General features: G+C 38.3%; 1 protein-coding gene and 2 pseudogenes across 2 annotated transcripts in view; 1 reads left to right on the top strand and 2 right to left on the bottom strand.

Moving 5' to 3' along the window:
• The first annotated feature begins 2,743 nt into the window (after nucleotides 1-2,743).
• On the top strand, nucleotides 2,744-3,702 carry LOC145510850 (olfactory receptor 7E178-like; annotated as a pseudogene).
• Nucleotides 3,703-5,999: 2,297 nt separating this feature from the next.
• On the bottom strand, nucleotides 6,000-6,817 carry LOC145509460 (large ribosomal subunit protein uL30 pseudogene; annotated as a pseudogene). Its single transcript, XR_014056098.1, has one exon. The product of XR_014056098.1 is annotated as a large ribosomal subunit protein uL30 pseudogene (transcript).
• A 3,049-nt stretch (nucleotides 6,818-9,866) lies between these two features.
• The window catches only part of ZNF699 (zinc finger protein 699), a 36,692-nt gene continuing 24,135 nt past the window's right edge, over nucleotides 9,867-22,423 (bottom strand). Inside the window, exons 4-6 of the mRNA XM_081498072.1 lie at nucleotides 17,212-17,310; nucleotides 16,346-16,529; nucleotides 9,867-15,995 (exon numbers count right to left, since the gene is read on the bottom strand). Of these exons, the coding sequence (XP_081354198.1) occupies nucleotides 14,537-15,995; nucleotides 16,346-16,529; nucleotides 17,212-17,310 (1,742 nt within the window). The 3' untranslated portion in view covers nucleotides 9,867-14,536. The remainder of the gene's footprint in view (nucleotides 15,996-16,345; nucleotides 16,530-17,211; nucleotides 17,311-22,423) is intronic.

The raw sequence follows: 22,423 nt of genomic DNA on the forward strand, positions 1-22,423 counted from the left end.
CATGACAAATAGAAGGGGCAAAAGTGGAAGCAGTGATAGACTTTATTTTCTTGGGCTCCAAATCACTGTGGACGGTGACTGCAGCCACAAAATTAAAAGACACTTGTTTCCTTGAAAGGAAAGCTATGACAAACCTAGACAGTGTATTAAAAAGCAAAGACATCACTTTGCCAACGAACGTGTGTATGGTCAAAGCTATAGTTTTTCCAGTAGTCATGTACAGATGTGAGTTAGACCATAAAGAAAGCTGGTCACCAAAGAATTGATGTTTTTGAATTGTGGTGTTGGAGAGGACTCTTAAACGTCCCTTGGACTGCAAGGAGATCCAACCAGTCCATCCTAAAGGAAATCAAGCCTGAATATTAATTGGAAGGGCTGATGCTGAAGTTGAAGTTCCAATACTTTGGCCACCTACTATGAAGAGCCGACTCTTTGGAAAAGACACTGATGCTGGGAAAGACTGAAGGCAAAGGAGAAGGGGGCATCAGAGGATGAGATGGTTAGATAGCATCACTGACTCAATGGACATGAATTTGAGTGAACTCTGAGAGATAGTGGAGGACAGGGAAGCCTGACATGCTGCAGTCCATGGGGTGGCAAAGAGTTAGACACGACTTAGTAACTGAACAGCAACAACAACCAGGCCACTACATAATGGAAACAAGAAAAACAGAAAGCAGTCTCAAACGTAAGACTGTCCCTGAAGTTGTATAAAGTTTATACTAATAACTGTGCATAAAAAGCTTAGTATTAGGATTAATATTTGAAAAGACTTTTAAAAGACAACTCACATACTGGAGTGAGCACTTATTTTCATGGAGGATGGCTATTAGAAAACCAAATAATGATGAAAATCCATGGAGATGACTATGCTATCAAAATTCTAACTGATGGAATACATTTGACTTTAATTTAGAATATACATAAGGTTATAAGGTGTTTATAAATATTCCAAATGAAGGGAATTTCTTGCACTACATTTGGATAAGCCATGTTTGACTACTTTCTAGTGTTTTTAATTGGAGTGGTTTGTTTTTATTTTTGTCTTGGCCATGCCACTTGAAGGATCTTATATCCCTAGCCAGGGATTAATTCTGGCCCACAGCAGTGAAAATGTTGTGTCCTAACCAATGGACTATCAGAACAGAGAAAGATATTTCATCCTTTTTAATTTTTTTATTTTTAATTGGAGAATAATTGCTTTACAATGTTGTGTTAGTTTCTGCTGTACAACAAAGTGAAGCAGTCATAAATATATATATCCCCTCCCTCTGAAACTCCCTCTCACCCTTCATCCCATCCCACCCCTCTAGGTCTTCACAGAGCACCAAGCTGCACTCCCTGTGCTATACAGCAGCTTCCCACTAGCTTGCTATTTTCATAGGGTAATGTATATGTTTCAACGCTACTCTGTCAACTCATTCCACCCTCTCCTTCCCCTTTTTCAATTTTTAAAAATTGAAGTATTGTTGATTTATAGTGTTGTGTCATTCTCTGTTGTACAGCAAAATGACTCATTTATACACATATGCATATTTTTATATTCTTTTCCATTATGGCTTATCACAGGATATTGAATATAGTACCTGTGCTATGTATTAAACCTTGTTGTTTCAGTTCAGTTCAGTTGCTCAGTAGTGTCTGACTCTTTTCGACCCCATGGACTACAGCATGCCAGGCCTCCCTGTCCATCAGCAACTACCAGAGTCTACTCAAATTCATGTCCATTGAGTCGGTGATGCCATCCAACCATCTCATCTTCTGTCGTCCCCTTCTCCTACCTTCAATCTTTTCCAGCATCAAGGTCTTTTCAAATGAGTCAGTTCTTCGCATCAGCTGGCCAAAGTATCAGAGTTTCAGCTTCAGCATCAGTCCTTCCAATGAATATTCAGGACTGATTTCCTTTAGGATGGACTGGTTGGATCTCCTTGCAGTACAAGGGATTCTCAAGAGTCACCTTCAACACCACAGTTCAAAAGCATCATCCATTCTAAATGTACTAGCTTGTATCTACCAACCCCAAACTCCCAGTCCATCCCTCTGCTTAGCTCCATCCCCTTTGGCCACCACGACTCTGTTCTGTCTGTGAATCTGTTTTTGTTTTTGTAGATAGGCTCATTTGTGCCAAATTTTATATTCCACATATAGCTGATACCCTATGGTGTTTGTCTTTTCCTGACTTACTTCACTCGGTATGATAATCTCTAGTTGTACCCAGGTTGCTGCAAATGGCAATATTTTGGTTTTTTTATGGCTGAGTAGATTTCCACTGCATATATGTACCATATCTTCTTTATCCATATATTATTTATCTATTCATCTGTCAACAGACATTTGGGTTGCTTCTATGTTTTGGCCACTCTGAATAGTGCTGCTATGAACATAGGCGTGCATATAAGAAACATATTTCTTATTCCATATATTTCCTTCAAAGGTGGTGACTGATAGTCTACTGTGTTCATGATTAATTCTAAATTGGCTCCTTATTTACGACACTTTGGCCTATTGTCTGTAAAATGAGTGTACATAGAAACAGGTAAATAGCCAAGACATCAGTGAGAAAAGAGTTGTAAGAGAAAATAAGTTTGCCAGAACTAAGAAATATCACTGAAGTTACTGGAACGTATGATCCTCAAGTGTGATGCTTTGATTTGCTTGAATCTAACATAAAGACAGTGCTGACTCGTTTGCTTGTTTCATTTACTTGAAACCTCTTTTCCTCTCTAGGAGGTGTCTAAGCCACATGGGACCAGAGAATATAACACCTGTCTCAGAATTTCTCCTCATGGACCTCTCAGATGATCCAGAACTGCAGCCCCTTCTCTTTAGCCTCTTCCTGTCCATGTACCTGATCACTGTGCTTGGGAACCTGCTCATTATCCTGGCCTTCATCTCTGATTCCCACCTCCACACCCCCATGTATTTCTTCCTCTCCAGCCTGTCCATGACTGATATTGGCTACACCTCTACCACTGTCTGTCCCCAAGATGATTGTGGACATTAAAACTCAAAGCAGACTCATCTCTTCCATGAGCTGCCTGACTCAAGACATCTATTTTTATCCTTTTTGGATGTTTGGATAACCTACTTTCTGACTGCCATGGCCTATGACTGGTTTGTGGCCTTGTCACCCTCTGCACTACAGGTTCATCATGAACTCATGCCTCTGCAGCCTGCTGGTTTTGGTGTCATTTTTCATCAGCCTTTTGGCCTCTCATCTTCATAGTTTGATGGTGTTAGAACTTACCTTCTTCCTGGATATGGAAATTCCTCGTTTCTTCTGTGACCCTTCTCAGCTCCTTAGCCTTGCCTGTTTTGAAATCCCCAGCAGTAACATAATCTATTTTATTGGTGCCATTTTTGGTGGTTTTCCATTCACAGGGATCCTCTTCTCATACTCACATTGTTTCCTCTATTCTGAGAGTCCCATCAACAGGTGGGAAGTGTAAAGCCTTCTCCACCTGTGGCTGTCACCTGGCGATCATGTGTTTGTTTTATGGAACAGGCCTTGGGATGCATCTCAGTTCTACTGTCTCATCTTCTCCCAGGGATAATGCAGTGGCCTCAGTGATGTACACTGTGGTCACCCCCATGCTGAACCCCTTTGTTTACAGCCTGAAGAACAGGGACATCAAGAGGGCCATGTGGGGGCTCCTCAGCAAAACAGCCTCATCTCAACATCTGTACATCTTGTTTGTGTAGGTTAGAAGAGCCAGTAAAAACAAACAGTTGGAATTCAAAGTTGTGCCTATCTGGTCCTATGATTTTGTAGCTCTTGTGCCTTTCAAAACTTAACAATGTTTCTGATCAGTATGTTGCTTCATTTGGTACATTTTAATGGGATTGAGGGATTATTGTGGGATCCTATCATTATAATCACTGCATGATTGAATCATGTTATAGCTATAGACTCTCTTTATTTTTTTAATTAATTTATTTTAATTGGAGGCTAATTACTTTACAATATTGTAGTGGCTTTCGCCATACATCGACACGAATCAGCCACAGGTGTACACGTGTCCCCCATCCTGAAACCCCTCCCACCTCCCTCCCCATCCCATCCCTCAGGGTCATCCCAGTGCACTGGCCCTGAGTGCCCTGTCTCATGCATCGAACCTGGACTGGCGATCTATTTCACATATGGTAATATACATGTTTCAATGCTATTCTCTCAAATCATCCCACCCTCGCCTTTTCCCAGAGTCCAAAAGCCTATTCTTTACCTCTGTGTCTCTTCTGCTGTCTCACATATAGGGTCATCGTCACCATCTTTCTAAATTCCATATATATGCATTAATATACTATATTTGTGTTTTTCTTTCTGACTTACTTCACTCTGTATAATAGGCTCCAGTTTCATCCACCTCATTAGAACTGATTCAAATGCATTCTTTTTAATAGCTGAGTAATATTTCATTGTGTATATGTACCACAGCTTTCTTATCCATTCGTCTGCCGATGGACATCTAGGTTGCTTCCATGTCCTAGCTATTGTAAACAGTGCTGCGATGAACATTGGGGTACACGTGTCTCTTTCAATTCTGGTTTCCTCAGTGTGTATGCCCAGCAGTGGGACTGCTGGGTCGTATGGCAGTTCTTATTGCTGGACCCAGACATCCTGGAGACATGTAAAAATCCTTTTATTTTTTTAACAATTAAAATCTTCAATCCTTAGGGAGGGGATATAGGTATACACATACCTGATTCACCATCCAATCATCTTGTCCTTTGTCATCCCCTTATCCTCCTGCCTTCGATCTTTCCCAGAATCAGGGTCTTTTTCAATGAGTTGGCTCTTCATGTCAGGTGGCCAAAGTATTGGAGCTTCAGCTTCAGCATCAGGTTTTCCAATGGATATTCAGGGTTGATTTTCTTTAGGATTGATTGGTTTGATTTCCTTGCTGTCTAAAGGACTCTCGAGTCTTCTCCAACACCACAATTGAAAAGCATCAACTCCTGGGTGCTCAGCCTTCCTTATGGTCCAACTCTCACATCCATACAAGACTACTGGAAAAACCAGAGCTTGGACTATACAGACTTTTGTCAGCAAAGTAATGTCTCTGTTTTTTAATATAGCAGAGGTTTGTCACAGCTTTTCTTCCAAGGAGAAAGCATCTTTTGATTTCATGGCTGCAGTCACCATCTGCAGTGATTTTGGAGCCCAAGAAAATAAAGTCTGACTGGTAGGTTTGGATCCTTTTGTGTTCATGAACAGATGCTGAAGTTCTTAAAGTCATACTAGCTCACAAGAAGGATGATCTGAGAAAGTTTACCCTAGAAATAGGCCATGTTATGTTCCCCAACATTCCTGATATTTCTTTACATATATTTGCTTTCCATACCACACAACCCGTCGCTTGTGCTCATTAATAAGATATTGTCACCTTGCTCTGAATTCAGCCTCCTGTACTTTACTTCAGCAAAGGCTAACTCTTTTCTTTACTAGTAATAGGATCTTTGTGTTTTTATTGTTTAGTTGCTAAGCCGTGTCTGACTCTTGTGACCCCTGAGAGTCTGCTAGGCTCCTCTGTCCATGGGATTTCCCAGGCAAGAATACTGGAGTGAGTTGCCATCTACTCCTCCAGGGGATCTCCCCAATCCAGTGATCAAATCAACATCTCTTACGTCTCTCACAAATTCCTCTTTTGAGTACAGTTGACCTTTGAACATGGGTATGAACTGTACAGGTCCACTTATTCAGACTACAACACTACACATTCGGCTGATTGAATCTGAGAATACAAAATCACTGATATGAAGGGTTAACTCCAATAATACATAGGTTTTGTCCTGCAGTGCCCCTCCTGCAGTGGGGTCAGTGCCCCTCCTGCAGCATTGTTCAACGGTCAACTGCAGTAACATGTGTGGTTAAAAGGGTAAATTCTGAGGTCAGGCAGATTTTAGCTGCTAGTTGTGTGACTTTGGGCAAACTCCTTAAGTTTCTCTGCCTCAATCTCCCCATCTATGAAATGTGGATAATGACAGCATCTATCTCAAAGTTTTTTTTCTTTCAATTTGTTTCAATTGTTTATTAACTGACCCGATTATAAAAATAATCCTGGTAGATACCTTAATCCATCCTTCTAATAAGCCTGTGGATCTGGTCTTCCCTGTTGCCAACATCTTCACCTTCTACAAAATGAGTGGTCTTTTTCTTCATTCCACCTTGTGGAGAAGACAATTTAAAGGGCCACAGGAAATTGTTTGCTTCTTTGAAACGTTTTGTAATGGTATAGATCTCATGAATCAGATCCTCCATGCAGAAGATGCCGTATTTCCCAAGAGATTGAGCAATCAACGCATTATCTGTCAGGGCAGGTCGCTTCTTGCTGATTTTGCCAGAACCACGTTTGTAGACCAATTCATTTATGGACTTCAGATTTTGGTAACCCCATGAAATGTATGGCTCCACAATTCTCAGCATGTTAACTGAAGTCTTGTTGAGCTTCACAAAGGTGCCACTGAAGATCTGCTGGAGGCAAAGGAGCTGTAGCACCTTTCGAATCTTTGGGCTCACACCATTGACACCTTTGATCCTGATGACAAATGCCAATATGGGTTCTGCAGGTACATAGAAGTTGTCAGCTTTTTGTGCCATCCTAGCCATTCGAATTTCAGTTCTGTACATCTGCATGTATTCCTTGCGGTAATGCTTAGCTTTTTCATACATAATCTTCCTTCTTGCCTTTCAAAGTATCTTTTGGGCAAACTTCTTTCTCAGGTGCTTGATCTTCAGCTCTGTGAAATTCTTTTGCTTTTTCTTAAGGGTTTCTGGCACAAAAGGTACCTTCCTTTTTTCCTCTTCTGCACACTTCATGGTTCCAGCTGGAAAAGAGCTATCTCAAAATTTTTGTGTGGGAAGAGTAAATGCGTTGGAGCTATAAAGTGTTTCAAAGAGTTCCCAGCACAGAGTAACAAACAGTTCAATAAACTATAACAATTTCAGTTGAATCAAACTATTAATATGCATATATTGCTAAGAATGAGCTGTACGTTTTCACCCTTAGATAAAGCAATATTAGTCTCATATTTTTTTTAATTTTTATTGGAGTATAGTTGCTTTACAATGTTGTATTAGTTTCTACTGTACAGTAAAATGAATCAGTTATATGTGTATATACTTCCTTCCCATTCAAGTCACCACAATGCACTAACCAGAGTTCCCTGTGCTATACAGTAGGTTATCTGTTTTATACACAGTATTAGTATATATGTGTCAATATCAGTCTCCCAATTCCTTTTACCCCACAGTTTCCCCTTGGTATCCATACATTTGTTCTCTACATCTGTGTCTCTATTTCTGCTTTGCAAATATCATCTATACTATTTTTCTAGATTTCACATATATGAATTAATATACAGTATTTGCTTTTCTCTGGCTTACTTCACTCTGTATGACATTCTCTAGGTCCATCAACAAACACTGGGGTGCATGTATCTTTTTTAATTAGGTCTTATACTTTATTAAATGGATTCTTTCCTTCCCTAAGATAAGGAGTTCATCTTCTGTGGATAATTGAAAAGATATCTGGAGCTTGCCTAGAAGATGCCAAGTGAAGGTCACTCCAAAATGCTGTCTCAGCCTCAGTTGACCCTTGTCTAATCACCAATAAGCCTTCTTTTTCTAACTGGTTCTTCAGAATTCTTTGGTCACTGGAGGCAATATAGTGTAGTTATAAAAATCATGCATTCTGAATTCAGACATAGTTTCACTACATGTATAACACTGGCCAATTATTTGAGCTCATGTGTGCTGTTTTGCTATGTGCGTCAGGTGGATAAGTATCTGCCTCATAACTTTATGTGACAATCAAAAAGATTAATATATAGAAATATCATGAGTATCAAGACAGTGAATGACACAGAGTAAAACTCGTGAAATATAAAATATTATTTTTCTCTTACCTCTTCCCTCTTATCATAAAACCAAATAAGCCCCTTCTCTTCAAAGCCTTCTCTGAAACAAATTTAAGTCTTCTAAATTTCTCCACGGTATGGGACAGAGAAGGATGTGTTTTGTTTTTTTTTCTTTTTTGGCCCCATGGCATGTGACATCTTAGTTCCAATGGTCTTAGTTCCCTGACCTGGGATCAAACCTACACCCGCAGCACTGGAGGCATAGAGTCTTAACCACTGGACCACCAGGGAAGTCCCTGAGAAGGAAGTGTTTCTGATAGCACAGAAAGGATGCAGTCCCACCCCAGCCACTGCAGTAGCACTTCCTATGTGCATTTCTCATGCACTAAACTAAGGACCAGAAAGCTTAAATGACTTTTTTCTAAGGTCACAGAGGTAATGAGTTGAAAAGTGAAGACTAGAAATCAGGTGTCTTGGTTTCTAGTCCAGTTTTCTTTCCATTCCAACAAGGAAACCCTGTGACCTTATGATAATAGGCACATGAAGGTGTTTCTCCGCATACATCTCAAATGTATTGCAACTGATAATGTTTATAGCAGAATATTCTGATGGGATGGTTCTATAAGCAAACTACACAAAACAGAAGACAGGCACTGATATAAGCATCTATCACAACTAGCTAGGAAAATAAGAGAAAATTAAACCCAAATTCAGTAGAAGGAATAAGACCAAAAATTAAAGAATTATAACTAGAATAAAACTGAGAGTTGGTTCTTCAAAAACAATTAAAATATCTAAATCCCTACCAAGATGAAGAAAAGGGGGACCACATAAATTACCAAGACCAGGAATGAAAAAGGAGATATTAGTATCATTACAGCTTTTAGACATTAAAAATAAATTATAGGATTTTATTAACAACTTTAGGCCAACAAATTTGGAAAGTTATGGAATGGACAGCTACAATATAGCAAAACAAATACAAATTTTAAATAATCTTTTCTCTATTTATACATTCAATATAAATCACCACTGGAGTAGGAAATGGCAACCCACTGCCCTATTCTTGCCTGGAAAATTCCATGGACAGTGGCACCTGGCAGGCTACAGTCCATGGGGCTGCAAAGAGTCAGACACAACTGAGCATTACACACACACACACACACACACACACACACACACACACACACACACACACACAAATTCACCAGTAAAACTATTTTACAAAAGCTTCCTGTGAAGAAAACCCAAATATAGATTCCCTGGTGAATTTTTCCAAACATATAAGGGACAGTAGATAGTTCAAATTTCATATCAAGTCTTCAGAACAGTTTCCAACTTTTATGAGGCAGCATGAACCCGATACAAAGCATACTGACATAAAAGAAATTACAAGAGAAACCTCATTAACCCAGACACAAAAATAATTTTTTTTAAATAGCATTTTGAATCTAGCAAAATATATAGCTTAGTAAGCTAATCTCTAACATTCCCAAGTATGGTTTATTCCAGGAATACGTGTTGTCTTACCACTTGAAAATCAAGGAATGTAGTAATTCTCCACATTAAGCGATCAAGGGATTATTTTTTAAAGACCCTGACATAGACAGAAAAGGCACTAGATAAAATCCATTATCCATTAATGCTTAAAAAAACTCTTCCCATATATATATACTTATGGCTGATTATGGATGATTTATGTTATTGTACAGCAGAAAACAACACAACATTGTAAAGCAATTATCCTCCAATTATGATGTTTTTAAGTTACAAGGTAGTTTTTCAAAAACATCTTCACAATTCAGGAATAGATAGTAGATAGTAGAACAGAATTCCTTTCATTTTTAAAAGTTATCTATGAAAAACTTATAACTATTATTATACTTAATGGCAAAATATGGAACATTTTCCCCTAAGATCAGGAAGAGTGCAAAGATGTTCACTTTTATCATTTCTATTTATTACTATAAAGCAATGAGGCAAGAAAAAGAAAGGGTAACATTTAGAAATCAAGTAAGACTTTCTTTTATTGGTGTTGACAAGATCGTATACAACAAAAACCCCAAATAACTCTTAAACTATTTGAATAAATAATTGAATTTATAAATGTCATGGATAAAAGATCAATGTACACAGGGAAATTGCAATTCTATGTGCTAGCCCCCAAAATCAAAAATTAAATAAAAATATTTACAAAGGAAAACATACAACAAACCTAGAAATAAAGTTATTCAATACCTCTACAATAGAAACTACAAAAAAAAAAAAAAACTGTTAAGAGGAATTAAAGATGACCTAGATAAATGAACAATTATATTAGGCTCATCAATTAGAAGACTTAGTGTTGTAAAGATGTTAATTTTATTCATGTTATTCTATAAAGTCAATTCAATTCCAAGCAGAGTCCCAAAAGATTTGTGAAAATTGCTAAGAAGATCCTAAAATTAATATAGAAGCAAGTGGGAAATAGAGAAGGCATGACAATCTTGATGAATAAAAAAAAGTTGGAAGGCTCTTGCTACCAAGTAGCTAAAAATATTGCAAAATTATGTAAAGACTCAGAAATCATCTTCAGCAATCAAAAGAGATGGTAACATAATCAAACCTTTCTGAAAGATTTCTTGAACTATGGCTGGCTGAGAGTTACCTCTATTACTATACCCTATCTGCCCCTGCTGCTTTTTCCCTTCACCTTATACATGATGAAATCAACCCTGAATATTCATTGGAAGGACCGTTACTGAAACTGAAGCTCCAATATTCTGGCTACCTGATGCAGAGAGCCAATTCATTGGAAAACACCCTGATGATGGGAAAGATTGAGGGCAGGAAACGAAGGGGGTGACAGAGAATGAGATGGTTGGATGGCATCACCAACTCAATGGACATGAGTTTGAGCAAACTCTGGGAGGTAGTGAAGGACAGGGAAGCCTGGTGTGCGTCACTCCATTGGGTCACAAAGATTCTGACATGACTTAGCAACTGAACAATAAGATTCAGTGAGAAGCCAGTCCTAAACCAACCAAAGAATCGTATTCCTCTGGCCACAATTAATTGATAACAGTTGGCAAGTAAGCCAATCAGACTGAACTGTAACAGGTATATTGGAATTGGTCAAAATGATAATCACTCTCTTCTCCCTGACACGTCAACCTGGAAAGAAAGCAGCCTGGATCTTCTGAGGGCCACTGTGGAAAGAGCCTGCCAGGAAGAATAGCTAATGCAGAAAGATGCACAGTCAAGGAATGGAGACAGAATTCATCCAGATAACATCTTTTTATCTCCAGGATCCAGCCATCTCTGCAATTAGTTATACCCAAGGATTTTTCTGTAATCAAACCATTTAATTCTTTTTATAGTTTACAAAAATGAAAAGAATGAAGACAAGCCAGAGACTGGAAAAAACTATCTGAAATACAGGTATATATAGTATACATAATTTACATACATATAATATACAACAGATGTTTTATGTATATGTATGTAACTAGATAGAGACATATATGTACATTTAAAAAGGATAAGTAACCAGAGGAAGGGCTTCTCAGGTGGTGCAGTGCAAAAGAATCCTCCTGACAATGCAGGAGACACAGGAGACGTGGGTTCAATCCCTGGGTCAGAAGATCCCCTGGAGAAGGAAATGGCAACCCACTCCAGTATTCTTGCCTGGGAAATCCCATGAACAGAGGAACCTGGTGGGCTACAGTCCATGGGGTCACAAAGAGTTGGACATGACTAAGTAACTGATCATGCACAAAAGCAGCAGTTTTAAGACATGGCTCCCAAATCTTTTATAGTCCTCTCATGAAAGTGAAGTTCATATTTCCTCTTTTGAATCAACTTGTAATTCTAAGTATGAATTGTAGCTGAAACTATTAATATCTACTGTTTCTAAAAACTTTGTTACCCAGCCTATTGAAATGTCAGTTTCTTAGTTTTAAAATGGGGCCAATAAGAATTACAATTTTCTATACTTTTAGATCTCAGCTATGTATTCTCACATGCTCCTACATTCATTGGCACAGGTATAGATCTCTTTTCTTATCTCTGTGGACTCTACGCAATTTAATCTTGATTTCATGCAACCAGTTTCTCCAGGGACTAGGGGTGGGGAAAATGGGGAGATACTGATCAAAGGATGCAAACTTCCAGATAGAAGATGAATAAATTCTCGAGATCTAACTATAGTCAGGGCTTACCTGACTTCCCTGGTAGCTCAGACAGCAAAGAATTCACCTGCAATGCAGGAGACCTGGGTTTTATCTCTGGTCAGTAAGATCCCCTGAAGAAGGGAATAGCTACCTACTCTAGTATTCTTGCCTGGAGAATTCCATGGACAGAGGGGACTAGAGGGCTACAGTCTCTGGGGTTGCAAAGGGTTGGACATGACTGATCAACTGAGCACACACACACACAACCATAGGAAACCTTCCAAATAGAAAAGGAACCAAAAATGGGTAAAATGCTTCAACAGGTATCCCCCAGAAAGAAGATATCTAGGGAGTTGCCTGGTTGCCTAGTGATTAGGATTCCAGGCATTCACTATCATGGCCCAGGCTCAATCTCTGGTCAGGGAACTAAGAACCTGCAAGTCACAGAGCCAAAAAAAAAAAAACCAACAGATATCTAAATAATCAATAAGCATATAAAAAAAGTATTTACCATTGTCACATATCAGGTAAATGCAAATTAAAACCAGAAACAAGATAATAGTACATTCTGTGTTGAACAGCTAAAATTAGAAAGTGCTAATCAGGCATGTGGAACAGTTAGGACCTTCATTCATTGCTTTTAGGATTATAAGTGGAATTGTTTTTGAAAAACTGGAATACCTACCTAGACATAAAGTCTAAACATAAATTACCTATGATTCAGTAATCTCATTCTTACATTCAAAGCATGTAACAAGAGACATAAGTTCATAGTCTGCCTAAATAGCAATTAAGAGGCAAATTAGACATTATATTGAAAAAAGAAGCCAAACATGTAACTGTACATATTGTATTTTAACATTTACATGAAGATCAAGAACAAGCAAACTTAATAAATTATAGTAAAAGCCAAAATCGTGGAGCAACATTTTTTAATATTTATTTATTTTTATTTATTTATTTGGCTGCACTAAGTCTTAGCTGCAGTATGCAGGATCTTTAGTTGTGGCATGTGAGATCTAGTTCCCTGACCAGGGAACAAACCCCAGCCCCCTGCATTGGCAGGCAGATTCTTAGCCACTGGATCACCAGGAAAGTCCCCAGAGCAATTATTGAGAAAGCAGATGAATGAACTTTCTGAAATCCTGGAAAAGTTCTGTTTGTCACAGTATTTAGCGTAAAATTTCATCAAGCTGTACATTTAAGATGAGCACACTTTGGGCCATATAGATGACAACAACCCTGATCCAAACTGGAGCCAACTCTATGCAGTCAACAGATGTGCCAGAGACACTGTAATACCACCAAAATTACAATGCAAGAACTTGCCAGAAAAATCCAAGAAGCTGTGTATGGCCATGATGGAGAAATTTATGGAAGTGTCTATGGAATGGCTGCCTCTGAGATAATGGAAGTCAAGCATTTTGTGTTCTGTTTTGAGCCAGTATTGATCAGTGAGTCCAATAATTAGGGGAAAAGCTGGAAACTGAAGCTTGCCAGGCCCCCATGCCTCTGTCTCCCTGTCTCATTGCCCCCACAAACTCAGAATAATGGTTTCTTCCCTCTGCCTTCCAATTCTCATACAAACTCTTATTTTAGACAACTCAAACCTGGAACTAGATAAAGAACTGACTCTGGGAAATGCAATCCCAGCCACATCCAAAGTAACACAACATAAGCCAGCCCAACCAACTTTACTTGTAGCTTTCCTGTTGCAAGGTCTCTTTTATAAAAGTTCAAAATATTGGGTCCAATTCCCAGTCATAAGCAAGGATAAAGAACGAAATACAAAAATACCATAACAGATGAGACTCTTCTATCAAGGCTTCTACACTTATTAATTTCCACTGGATTACTTATTAGACAAGAAAACCTTTTAATGGTAAAAACCAATAATGTTTTTGTAAAAAAAAAAAAAGAGGCGGGGGGGAATAGTGGGTAGGCAATTTCCAGTTTCTGCCATACTAGATCAAAATTAAGTTACCATTTACAAAAGAAACTACAAATACTGGAACATCAATACCATAATGACTGCACACTTAGAGAACAATGAGAATTAATTAGTAACTAATAATAATAAAAGGTCACTCATGCCTACATATAAAAAAATATACTTCAAATGCCCGATGGGTCCAGAAAACTCTGTAACAGAAATAACATTTACATCTGAATCAAAATAAAAGCACCTCATAATAAAACACATGTGGCTAGAGCTGAAAGATATTAGAGAAAATTTATCACCTTAAACATTCATATCAGAAAATTAAAACTGGAAATCAATGAGGCAGCAGTAGCCCACTTTAAAGGTGAGGCACTGATCTTTGCTTCGAGTAAGAATTTTCTTAGAACACAATAAGTGATGGTCATGGAGGTATTACCACATGATTTACATACACAGTTTCTCTCAGTTAATGGGTTTTCCCAAAAGATGAGTGACAATTTCTTACATTCATAGGGTGTCTCCACAGTGTGAGATCTCACATGCTGCCTAAGCTTTGAAAAAGCCTTAAAGACATTCCCTCATTCCTTTATACATTTTCTCTAGTGTGAGTTTTCACATGTCTTCGAAAGTAAGCAGAACAAACAAAGGCTTTCCCACATTCCTTACATTCATAGGGCTTCTCACCAGTGTGGCTTCTTACATGTCTTCGAAAAGATGAAGGACAACTGAAAGCTTTCCCACATTCCAGACATTCAAAGGGTTTCTCTCCAGTGTGCATCCTTGTATGGACAGTCAGGTATGAAGAATGGCGAAAGGCTTTCCCACATTCCTTACATTCATAGGGTTTCTCCCCAGTGTGTGTTCTCATGTGGATCCTAAGGGCTGAGGGATAAATGAAGGCTTTTCCACATTTCTTACATTCATAAGGTTTCTCTCCAGTGTGAGTTCTTGTATGTACCGTCAGGCGGGATGAACTAATGAAGGCTTTCCCACATTCCTTACATTCATAAGGCTTTTCTCCACTGTGAGTTCTTAAGTGTTCAGTGAGGGATGAGGAACGACTGAAGGCTTTCCCACATTCCTTACATTCATACTGCACCTTTCCAGTGTGATCTCTCACATGTGCTCGAAAGGACGAGGAGCAACTGAAGGCTTTCCCACATGCTTTACATTCATAGGGTTTCTCTCTACTCTGATTTTTCACATGTGTATTCAGGGAAGTAGGAAGATAGAAGGCTTTCCCACATTCTAGGCATTCATAGGGTTTTTCCCCTGTGTGTTTCCTCATGTGGATGCTCAAGGAGGATGGACAGTTGTAGGCTTTCCCACATTCCTTACATTTATAGGGTTTCTCACCCGTATGTGTTCTAACGTGTACAGTGAGCTTTGAGGACTCGCTGAAGGCTTTCCCACACTCTTTACATTCATAAGGCTTCTCTCCAGTATGGATTCTTATATGTATGATAAGGTGAGAGGAGGAACTGAAGGCCTTCCCACACTCCTTACACTCATATGGCTTATCTCCACTGTGAATTCTTTTGTGTTTGGAGAGTGAGGAGGAACAGCTAAAGGCTTTCCCACACTCCTTACATTCATAAGGCTTATCTCCACTGTGAATTCTTTTGTGTTCTGTGAGGGATGAAGAACAGCTAAAGGTTTTCCCACATTCCCTGCATTCGCAACTTGTCTTTCCTGCATGAATCTTCATATGTGCCCGAAAGAAGGAAGAACAACTGAAGGCTTTGGTACATTCCTTACATTCGTAGGGTTTCTCTTCAGTGGGAGTTTTCATATGCTTCTTAAAACAAGCAAAAAAATGGAAAGCTTTCCCACATTCCTTACACTGATAGGGTTTGCTACCAGTGTGAGACCTAATGTGATTCTTCAGGGATAAACGATCTATGAAGGCCTTTTTACACTCATGGCACTCATAGGCTCTTACTTCAGTAGTTCTCTTGAGTATATTAAGGTGTGAAATTTGGCCGAAAGTTTGTCCACCCTGATCTTCTTCATTATGTTCATAGATGTTCTCAATCTCATGACTTCTTTCAAAAATAAAAAGCACATTATTAGTGGCAAGTAAATTTTTACTATTTTCAGTGACTATGTGTGTTTTTCTGCCCTGTCCAATGATAAGATGAAAGTACTCACATAGTGCTCTAAGACAGACAATATTATGACTGAGTTTTTGACTTATGACATTTTTCTGATTGTTGCTCAATGATTTATGTGTCAAACTTGGAAGGGCTCAAGTCTCACTTGTGAAAAAAATATCTCATGAAAAGTCTTTATGAAATTACAAGTTTTGACCAAGTTTTAGATTTTTTTTTAATTCTGTGATATTTTAAGATTCTTTCCTGAGACACTACTTTTCTCTTATATAACTGGCACTCACCTCAAATGTCTCTCGTGGTTTTTGTTCTGATAATCAATATCATGGTATTCCCAGATTTTGTGTAAAATGGACAATGAAGCATCACTCCTTTTGAATCCTACTACATTCTGTTCATTGGATATTTTTTCTCCATAAGTATCTTGTGGAGCGACTGATTCATTAATTTTAAGTTGAATCTCAAAACCTGAAACAAAGTAGCAAAGGCACTCATGAGCAAAGGACTTTGGCAGTATGGCTGGTTCAGGACTTTGGTAATAAGCACATGGTCAAAATAGTAGTGACTAGGAAATAATCCCATGAAGATGGAGACTGATGTTAGCATAAATAAGATATTACTAGGAGAACAAAAAAAAGAAATGGAATAAAACGCACATGACCAAATACTACATTACAAAGAGGAAATGTGTTCTTTCCCAAGAACAAGGAACAGGTGAGAGGACTGAAGAAAAGTCAAAATAGTAATCAAGGACTTCCCTGGTGGCACAGTGGATAAGAATCCACTTGCCAATGCAGGGGACACTGGTTCAAACCCTGGTCTAGGAAGATTCCACATGCCACAGAGCAACTAAGCCAGTGTGCCATAACTACTAAGCCTACACCCTCGAGCCCACAAGCTGCAAATACTAAGCCCAAGCACCGCAACTAGAGGGCAGTCCCCACTCTCTGCAACTAGAGAAAAGCCCACACAAAGCAATGAAGATCCAGCACAGTAAAAAATAAAAATTTTTTAAATAAATAAAATAGTAATCTAAGGTGTCTGTGGAAGCTCAGTTTCCTCAGACAAAACAAAGCTTCATTTTGATTTTATGTTATTTTTCCAAATGTAATATCCCCCAACCACATCACTTTCACCCAAGGATTCTTGCCTTCCTGATGTTCCCCCTGGGTAGGTCTTCTCTCCACTGTCTCTAGGTCCTCCTCTTGTTTCCACTGTGAGATCAGATAGGGTTTGTGTAGTGGATATCCTGTTCACACAGAAAGGTATATCATGAGGGAAAACAATGAGTTACCACAAATATATCTATGAAACAGAGCAAAAACTGCTCTTCTGATACTCTAAAGCAAGTGATACAGATAGAATAGGATAGTTATACAGGATAGGATAGTTATGCAGAAGTCCCAGTAGTGGATTATAGATAAAGAGGGAAACCTAGGGAACTTTGAGAGACCAGTGGAAGTTAATGATGCTCAAAAAGCTATTAGACCATGGTGGAACAAAGCAAGGTTGTTTAACTATAAAGCCATTTATAAAAGCACAAGATATGCCCCAGGTCATTAGGTGAAAGAAAAATGTCACCACCCTTCTACTGATTTGAATAAGTGTTATGACAATGTGGCACCAGTAGTCAAAACTCTGCCTGCCAAAGCAGGATTCACAGGTTCAACCCCTACGTTGGGAAGATCCTCTAAAGTAGAAAACGGCAACCCACCCCAGTATTCTTACTTGGAAAATTCCATAGACAGGGGAGTCTGGTGGGCTACAGTCTATGGGATCTCAAAGAGTCAGACATGACTGAGCATGCATGCACACATGACAATTCTAGTTTGACTACACAGGGTCAGACATTCTTGTGCCTGATACAAAGGAGGAGCTAGTAATGAAAGCCTGACATCAACTCAAAGAAGGCAGTCCTTTCCCCTTCTCCACTTTCCTTTGACAATAAAATTATAGCCCACTTAATCCTCAGTGCAGGGCTCCCTCACATGTCCACTTACATCTCTTACAAGCATCCTATATTAATAAATCTACTTTTTGCCTATCAGTTTGCTTCTTGTTGTTCCTTTTGCACTGAGATACAAAAAATCTGAGCAATGAAGAAACCAGGTGTGTGATCTCAGTTGGAACACCAGGGGTTTTGGCCAGGCTGAAGTTCCGGCCTCATGAATTCAAGTCCCAGACTGGATTTTGGCCAAGTTCCAGTCCTGGCACATGAGTTCAAGCTCTGGCACATGGATTCAAGTCCCAATCTGAGGTGAACTGTTTCACAAGTGTGAGTTTAACTGCAACAAAATATCTAATTTATTTTTTAAGGGGAGAGGGCAGTCTGATAAATAGAACTGATCTGATATTCACACATAGACCTTGATATTATTAGAAGCTGGTCCAATATTCACAGGCAGGATATTTTGTTCTCCTGTTGAAGATAAATAATCTCCAAATACCAATCTTAGACAAGGTTACTCTAATACTATGATAAAATGAAACAAAATAAGGCTACTTCATGATTTAGCCTAGGGACAAAGTATTACTAGAATTTCCCCTGCTTTCTGTCAGTATCCAATCTAAAATGACCACCTGTGAACTGGGGTGACAGTGGCCCTCAAAAATTCATATCTAAATAGACCAATGGAACAGAATAGAGAGTCTAGAAATAGACCCACATAAATATAGTCAACTTATCTTTGACAAAGGCTCAAAGGCAATACAATAGAGAAAAAAACAAGTCTTTCCAACAAATGGTGCTAAAACAACTACTAGACATTAAGATACATTAAAAAAAAAAATCTTGACATAGACTTGCAAAAAATTAACTCAAAATACACAGGGAGGCATACAGGGCTTTGGGACAACTTGGGGTCCATCAACAGAGAGTTAAAAAATTAGCTCAAAATGGATCACAAATCTAAATGTAAAACGTAAAACTATGGAATTCCTAAAAAATAACAGGGAAAAAATGTAGATGCCCTAAGATCTAGTGATTTGTTAGATATGTGAAAATTAATTAAGGAAAACTTCACTAAAATGGAGTTGAGAGGCCAAAAGAGGAAGCTTTCATCTAATTCTTTACAACATTAATTACAGGGAGAATTGTCCATCAGAGACCCCAACAAGAATCACCAATTATAATCCTAACAGGAAAAGATGTACATCACATCTCCTATCAGAAATCACTACTCCAGCAACTCAGCCATCATCACCCTGAACTCTCACCTTTCTCCAATGGACTTTCGTTCAAAACAACCTCTCCCAATTTCCTCATTTTTCTCTACAAAATTACATTCTTCTCCATTGTTCTGTGGACTTGCCTATGGCTTTTGTTATAGCTTTCTTATCTCAAATTGCAATTCCCCTGCTATTTCCAAGTACACCATTTTTTGTTGGTAAAATAACTTTTTACTTTTAAAGCCAACAGGTAACTTGAAAAGCACAATTCATGAAAGAAAGAACTGATAAGCTGGTCTTTATTAAAATTAAAAATTTTTGCTCTGAGTAAAACACTGTCAAGAAAATGAAAAAACATGCCACATACTTGGAGAAAATATTTGCAAAAGACATGTGTGATAAAGAACTATTATCCAAAATATACACAGAAGTCTTAAAACTCAACAATAAGAAAACAACTTGATTTTTTAAAAATAGGCCAAAGTAAGAATATACAATGGGGAAAAAGTCTCTTCAGCAAGTGGTGTTGGGAATGCTGGACAGCTGCATGTGTATCAAGGAAACAACGAAACACCCTCACATCATACACAAAACTATACTCAAAATGGCTTAAAAGACAAGACACCATAAAACTTGTACAAGAGAACACAGGCAAAATACTCTTTGACATAAATCATACCAATGTTTTCTTAGGTCAGTCTCCCAAGGCAAGAGAAATAAAAGCAAAAATAAACAAATGGGACCAAGTCAAACTTACAAGCTTTTGCACAGCAAAGGAAACCATAAACAAAGCAAAAAGATAACCTAGAGACTGAGAGAAAATATCTGCAAATGATGTGACTGACAAGAGCTTAATTTCCAAAATTAAGCTCCTTAACTCAAACAGCTCCTACAATTCAATAACAACAACAACAAAATTTTAAAACAGGCAGAAGACCTAGACATTTCTCTCTTAAAGAAGACATACAAATGGCCAACAGGCACATGAAAAGATGTTCATCATCACTAATAATTAGAGAAATGCAAATCAAAACAACAATGAGGTTCCACCTCACTCCAGTCAGAACGGTGATTATTAAAAAGTCTACAAATATGTATGCAAAGACTAACATGGAAACTTATATTACCATATGTAAAGTAGACAGCCAACAGGAATTTGCTGTATGGCTCAGGAAACTCAAACAGGGGCTCTGTATCAACCTAGAGGGGTGGAATGGGGAAGGAGATGGGAGGGAGGTTCAAAAGGGAGGGGATACATGTATACCTATGGCTGATTCATGTTGAGGTTTGACAGAAAACAACAAAATTCTGTAAAGCAATTATCCTTCAATAAAAAGATTAATTAATTTTTTAAAAAGTCTACAAATAACAAACACTGGAGAGGGTATGGAGAAAAGGAAACCCTCCTACACTATCCAGGAGATAGTGAAGGTAGTAAAGCCTGAAGTGCTGCTGTCCATGGGGTCACAGAGTCAGATATGACTTAGCAACTGAACAACAACCACCTACATTGTTGGTGGGAATGTAAACTTGTGCAGTCACTATGGAAAACAGTATGGAGGTTCCTCAAGAAACAAAAAGTACAGTTGCCATATGATCCAGCAATTCCACTCCTGTGCATATACCCAGACAAAACTATAATTCTAAAAGATACATACACCCCAATGCTCAAAGCAGTACTATTTATTACAATAGCCAAGACATGGAAACAACCCAAATGTCCATCAACAGATGAATGGATAAAGAAGATGCAGTATACATACACAGTGGAATATTACTCAGCCATTAAAAAGAATTAAATAATGCCATTTGCAGCAACATGGATGGACCTAGAGATTATCATACTAAGCGAAGTAAGTCAAAAAGAGAAAGACAAATACCATATGATCTCACTTAATACATGGAATCTAAAATAGGACACAAATGGAACATATCTACAAAACAAAAACAGCCTGGCAGACACAGAGAACAGACTTGTGGTTGTCAAGGGCAAGGGATGGATTGGGAGTCTGGGATTAGCAGATGCAAACTATTATATATAGAATAAACAACAAGGTCCTACCATATAGCGCAGGGAAATATATTTAATATCCTGTGATAAATCATAATGGAAAAGAAAATGAAAAGTGTTAGTCGCTCAGTCATGTCTGACTCTTTGCAATCCCATAGACTATATCCTGCCAGGTTCCTCTGTTCATGGAATTCTCCAGGCAAGAATACTGGAGTGTGTTGCCATTTCCTTCTCCAAAAGAATATGAAGAAGAATATATATATGTTTAACTGAGACATTTTGCTATACAGCAGAAATTAAACACAACACTGTAAACCAACTACACGTCAATAAAAATTTTTTTACGTGTTTTTTTTTTTTTAATGGGCCTAAGACTTTAACAGATGCCTTACCAAGAAGATACATAGATGGCAAATAAGCATATGAAAAAAAAGATGTTCCACATTACATGTCATCAGGAAAATGCAAATCAAAATAATGAGACACCACTACATATCTAAAAGAATGGCCAAGTCCTGGTGAGGATATGGAGCTGGTGGGAATGCAAAACGGTACAGCTACTTTGGAATACAATTTGGCAGTTTCTTACCAAATTAAACATACTCTTAGCCATATAAGCAAGCAATCATGCTCTCCAGAAGTTACCAAAAGGAGTTAAAAACATATCTACAAAAACAACTTCATGTGGATATTTATAGCAGTTTTATTCATAACTGCCAAAACTTGGAAGCAATCAAGGTGTTCTTCAGTGAATGAATGGATACAGACTGGTATTGTACATCCAGACAACAAAATATTACTCAGCACTAAAAAGAAATCAGCCATCAAGCCATGAAGAGATGGAAGAACAGTAAATGCATATTAGTAAGTGAAAAAAGTCAATCTGAAAAGGCTATATACTGTGTGATTCAAACTACATGACATTCTGGAAAAGGCAAAACTATGAAAACAGTAAAAAGATTAGTGGCTGCCAGGAGTTGGGAGGGAAGGAGAGATAAATTGGGGTGGAGGGGGATAAAGGATTTTTAGGAGTAGTGAAATTACTCTCTGATACTATAATGGTGGATGCTTGTTGTTGTTTAGTCAATCAGTTGTGTCCTAGTCTTTCATGACCCCATGGACTATAGCCCGCCAGACTCCTCTGTCTATGGGATTTCCCAGGCAAGAACCCTGGAGTGGATTG

The sequence above is a fragment of the Giraffa tippelskirchi genome, chromosome 6, assembly GCF_054371585.1.
Source record: "Giraffa tippelskirchi isolate mGirTip1 chromosome 6, T2T-mGirTip1v1.2.pri, whole genome shotgun sequence".
NCBI classification, from domain to species: Eukaryota; Metazoa; Chordata; class Mammalia; order Artiodactyla; family Giraffidae; genus Giraffa; species Giraffa tippelskirchi.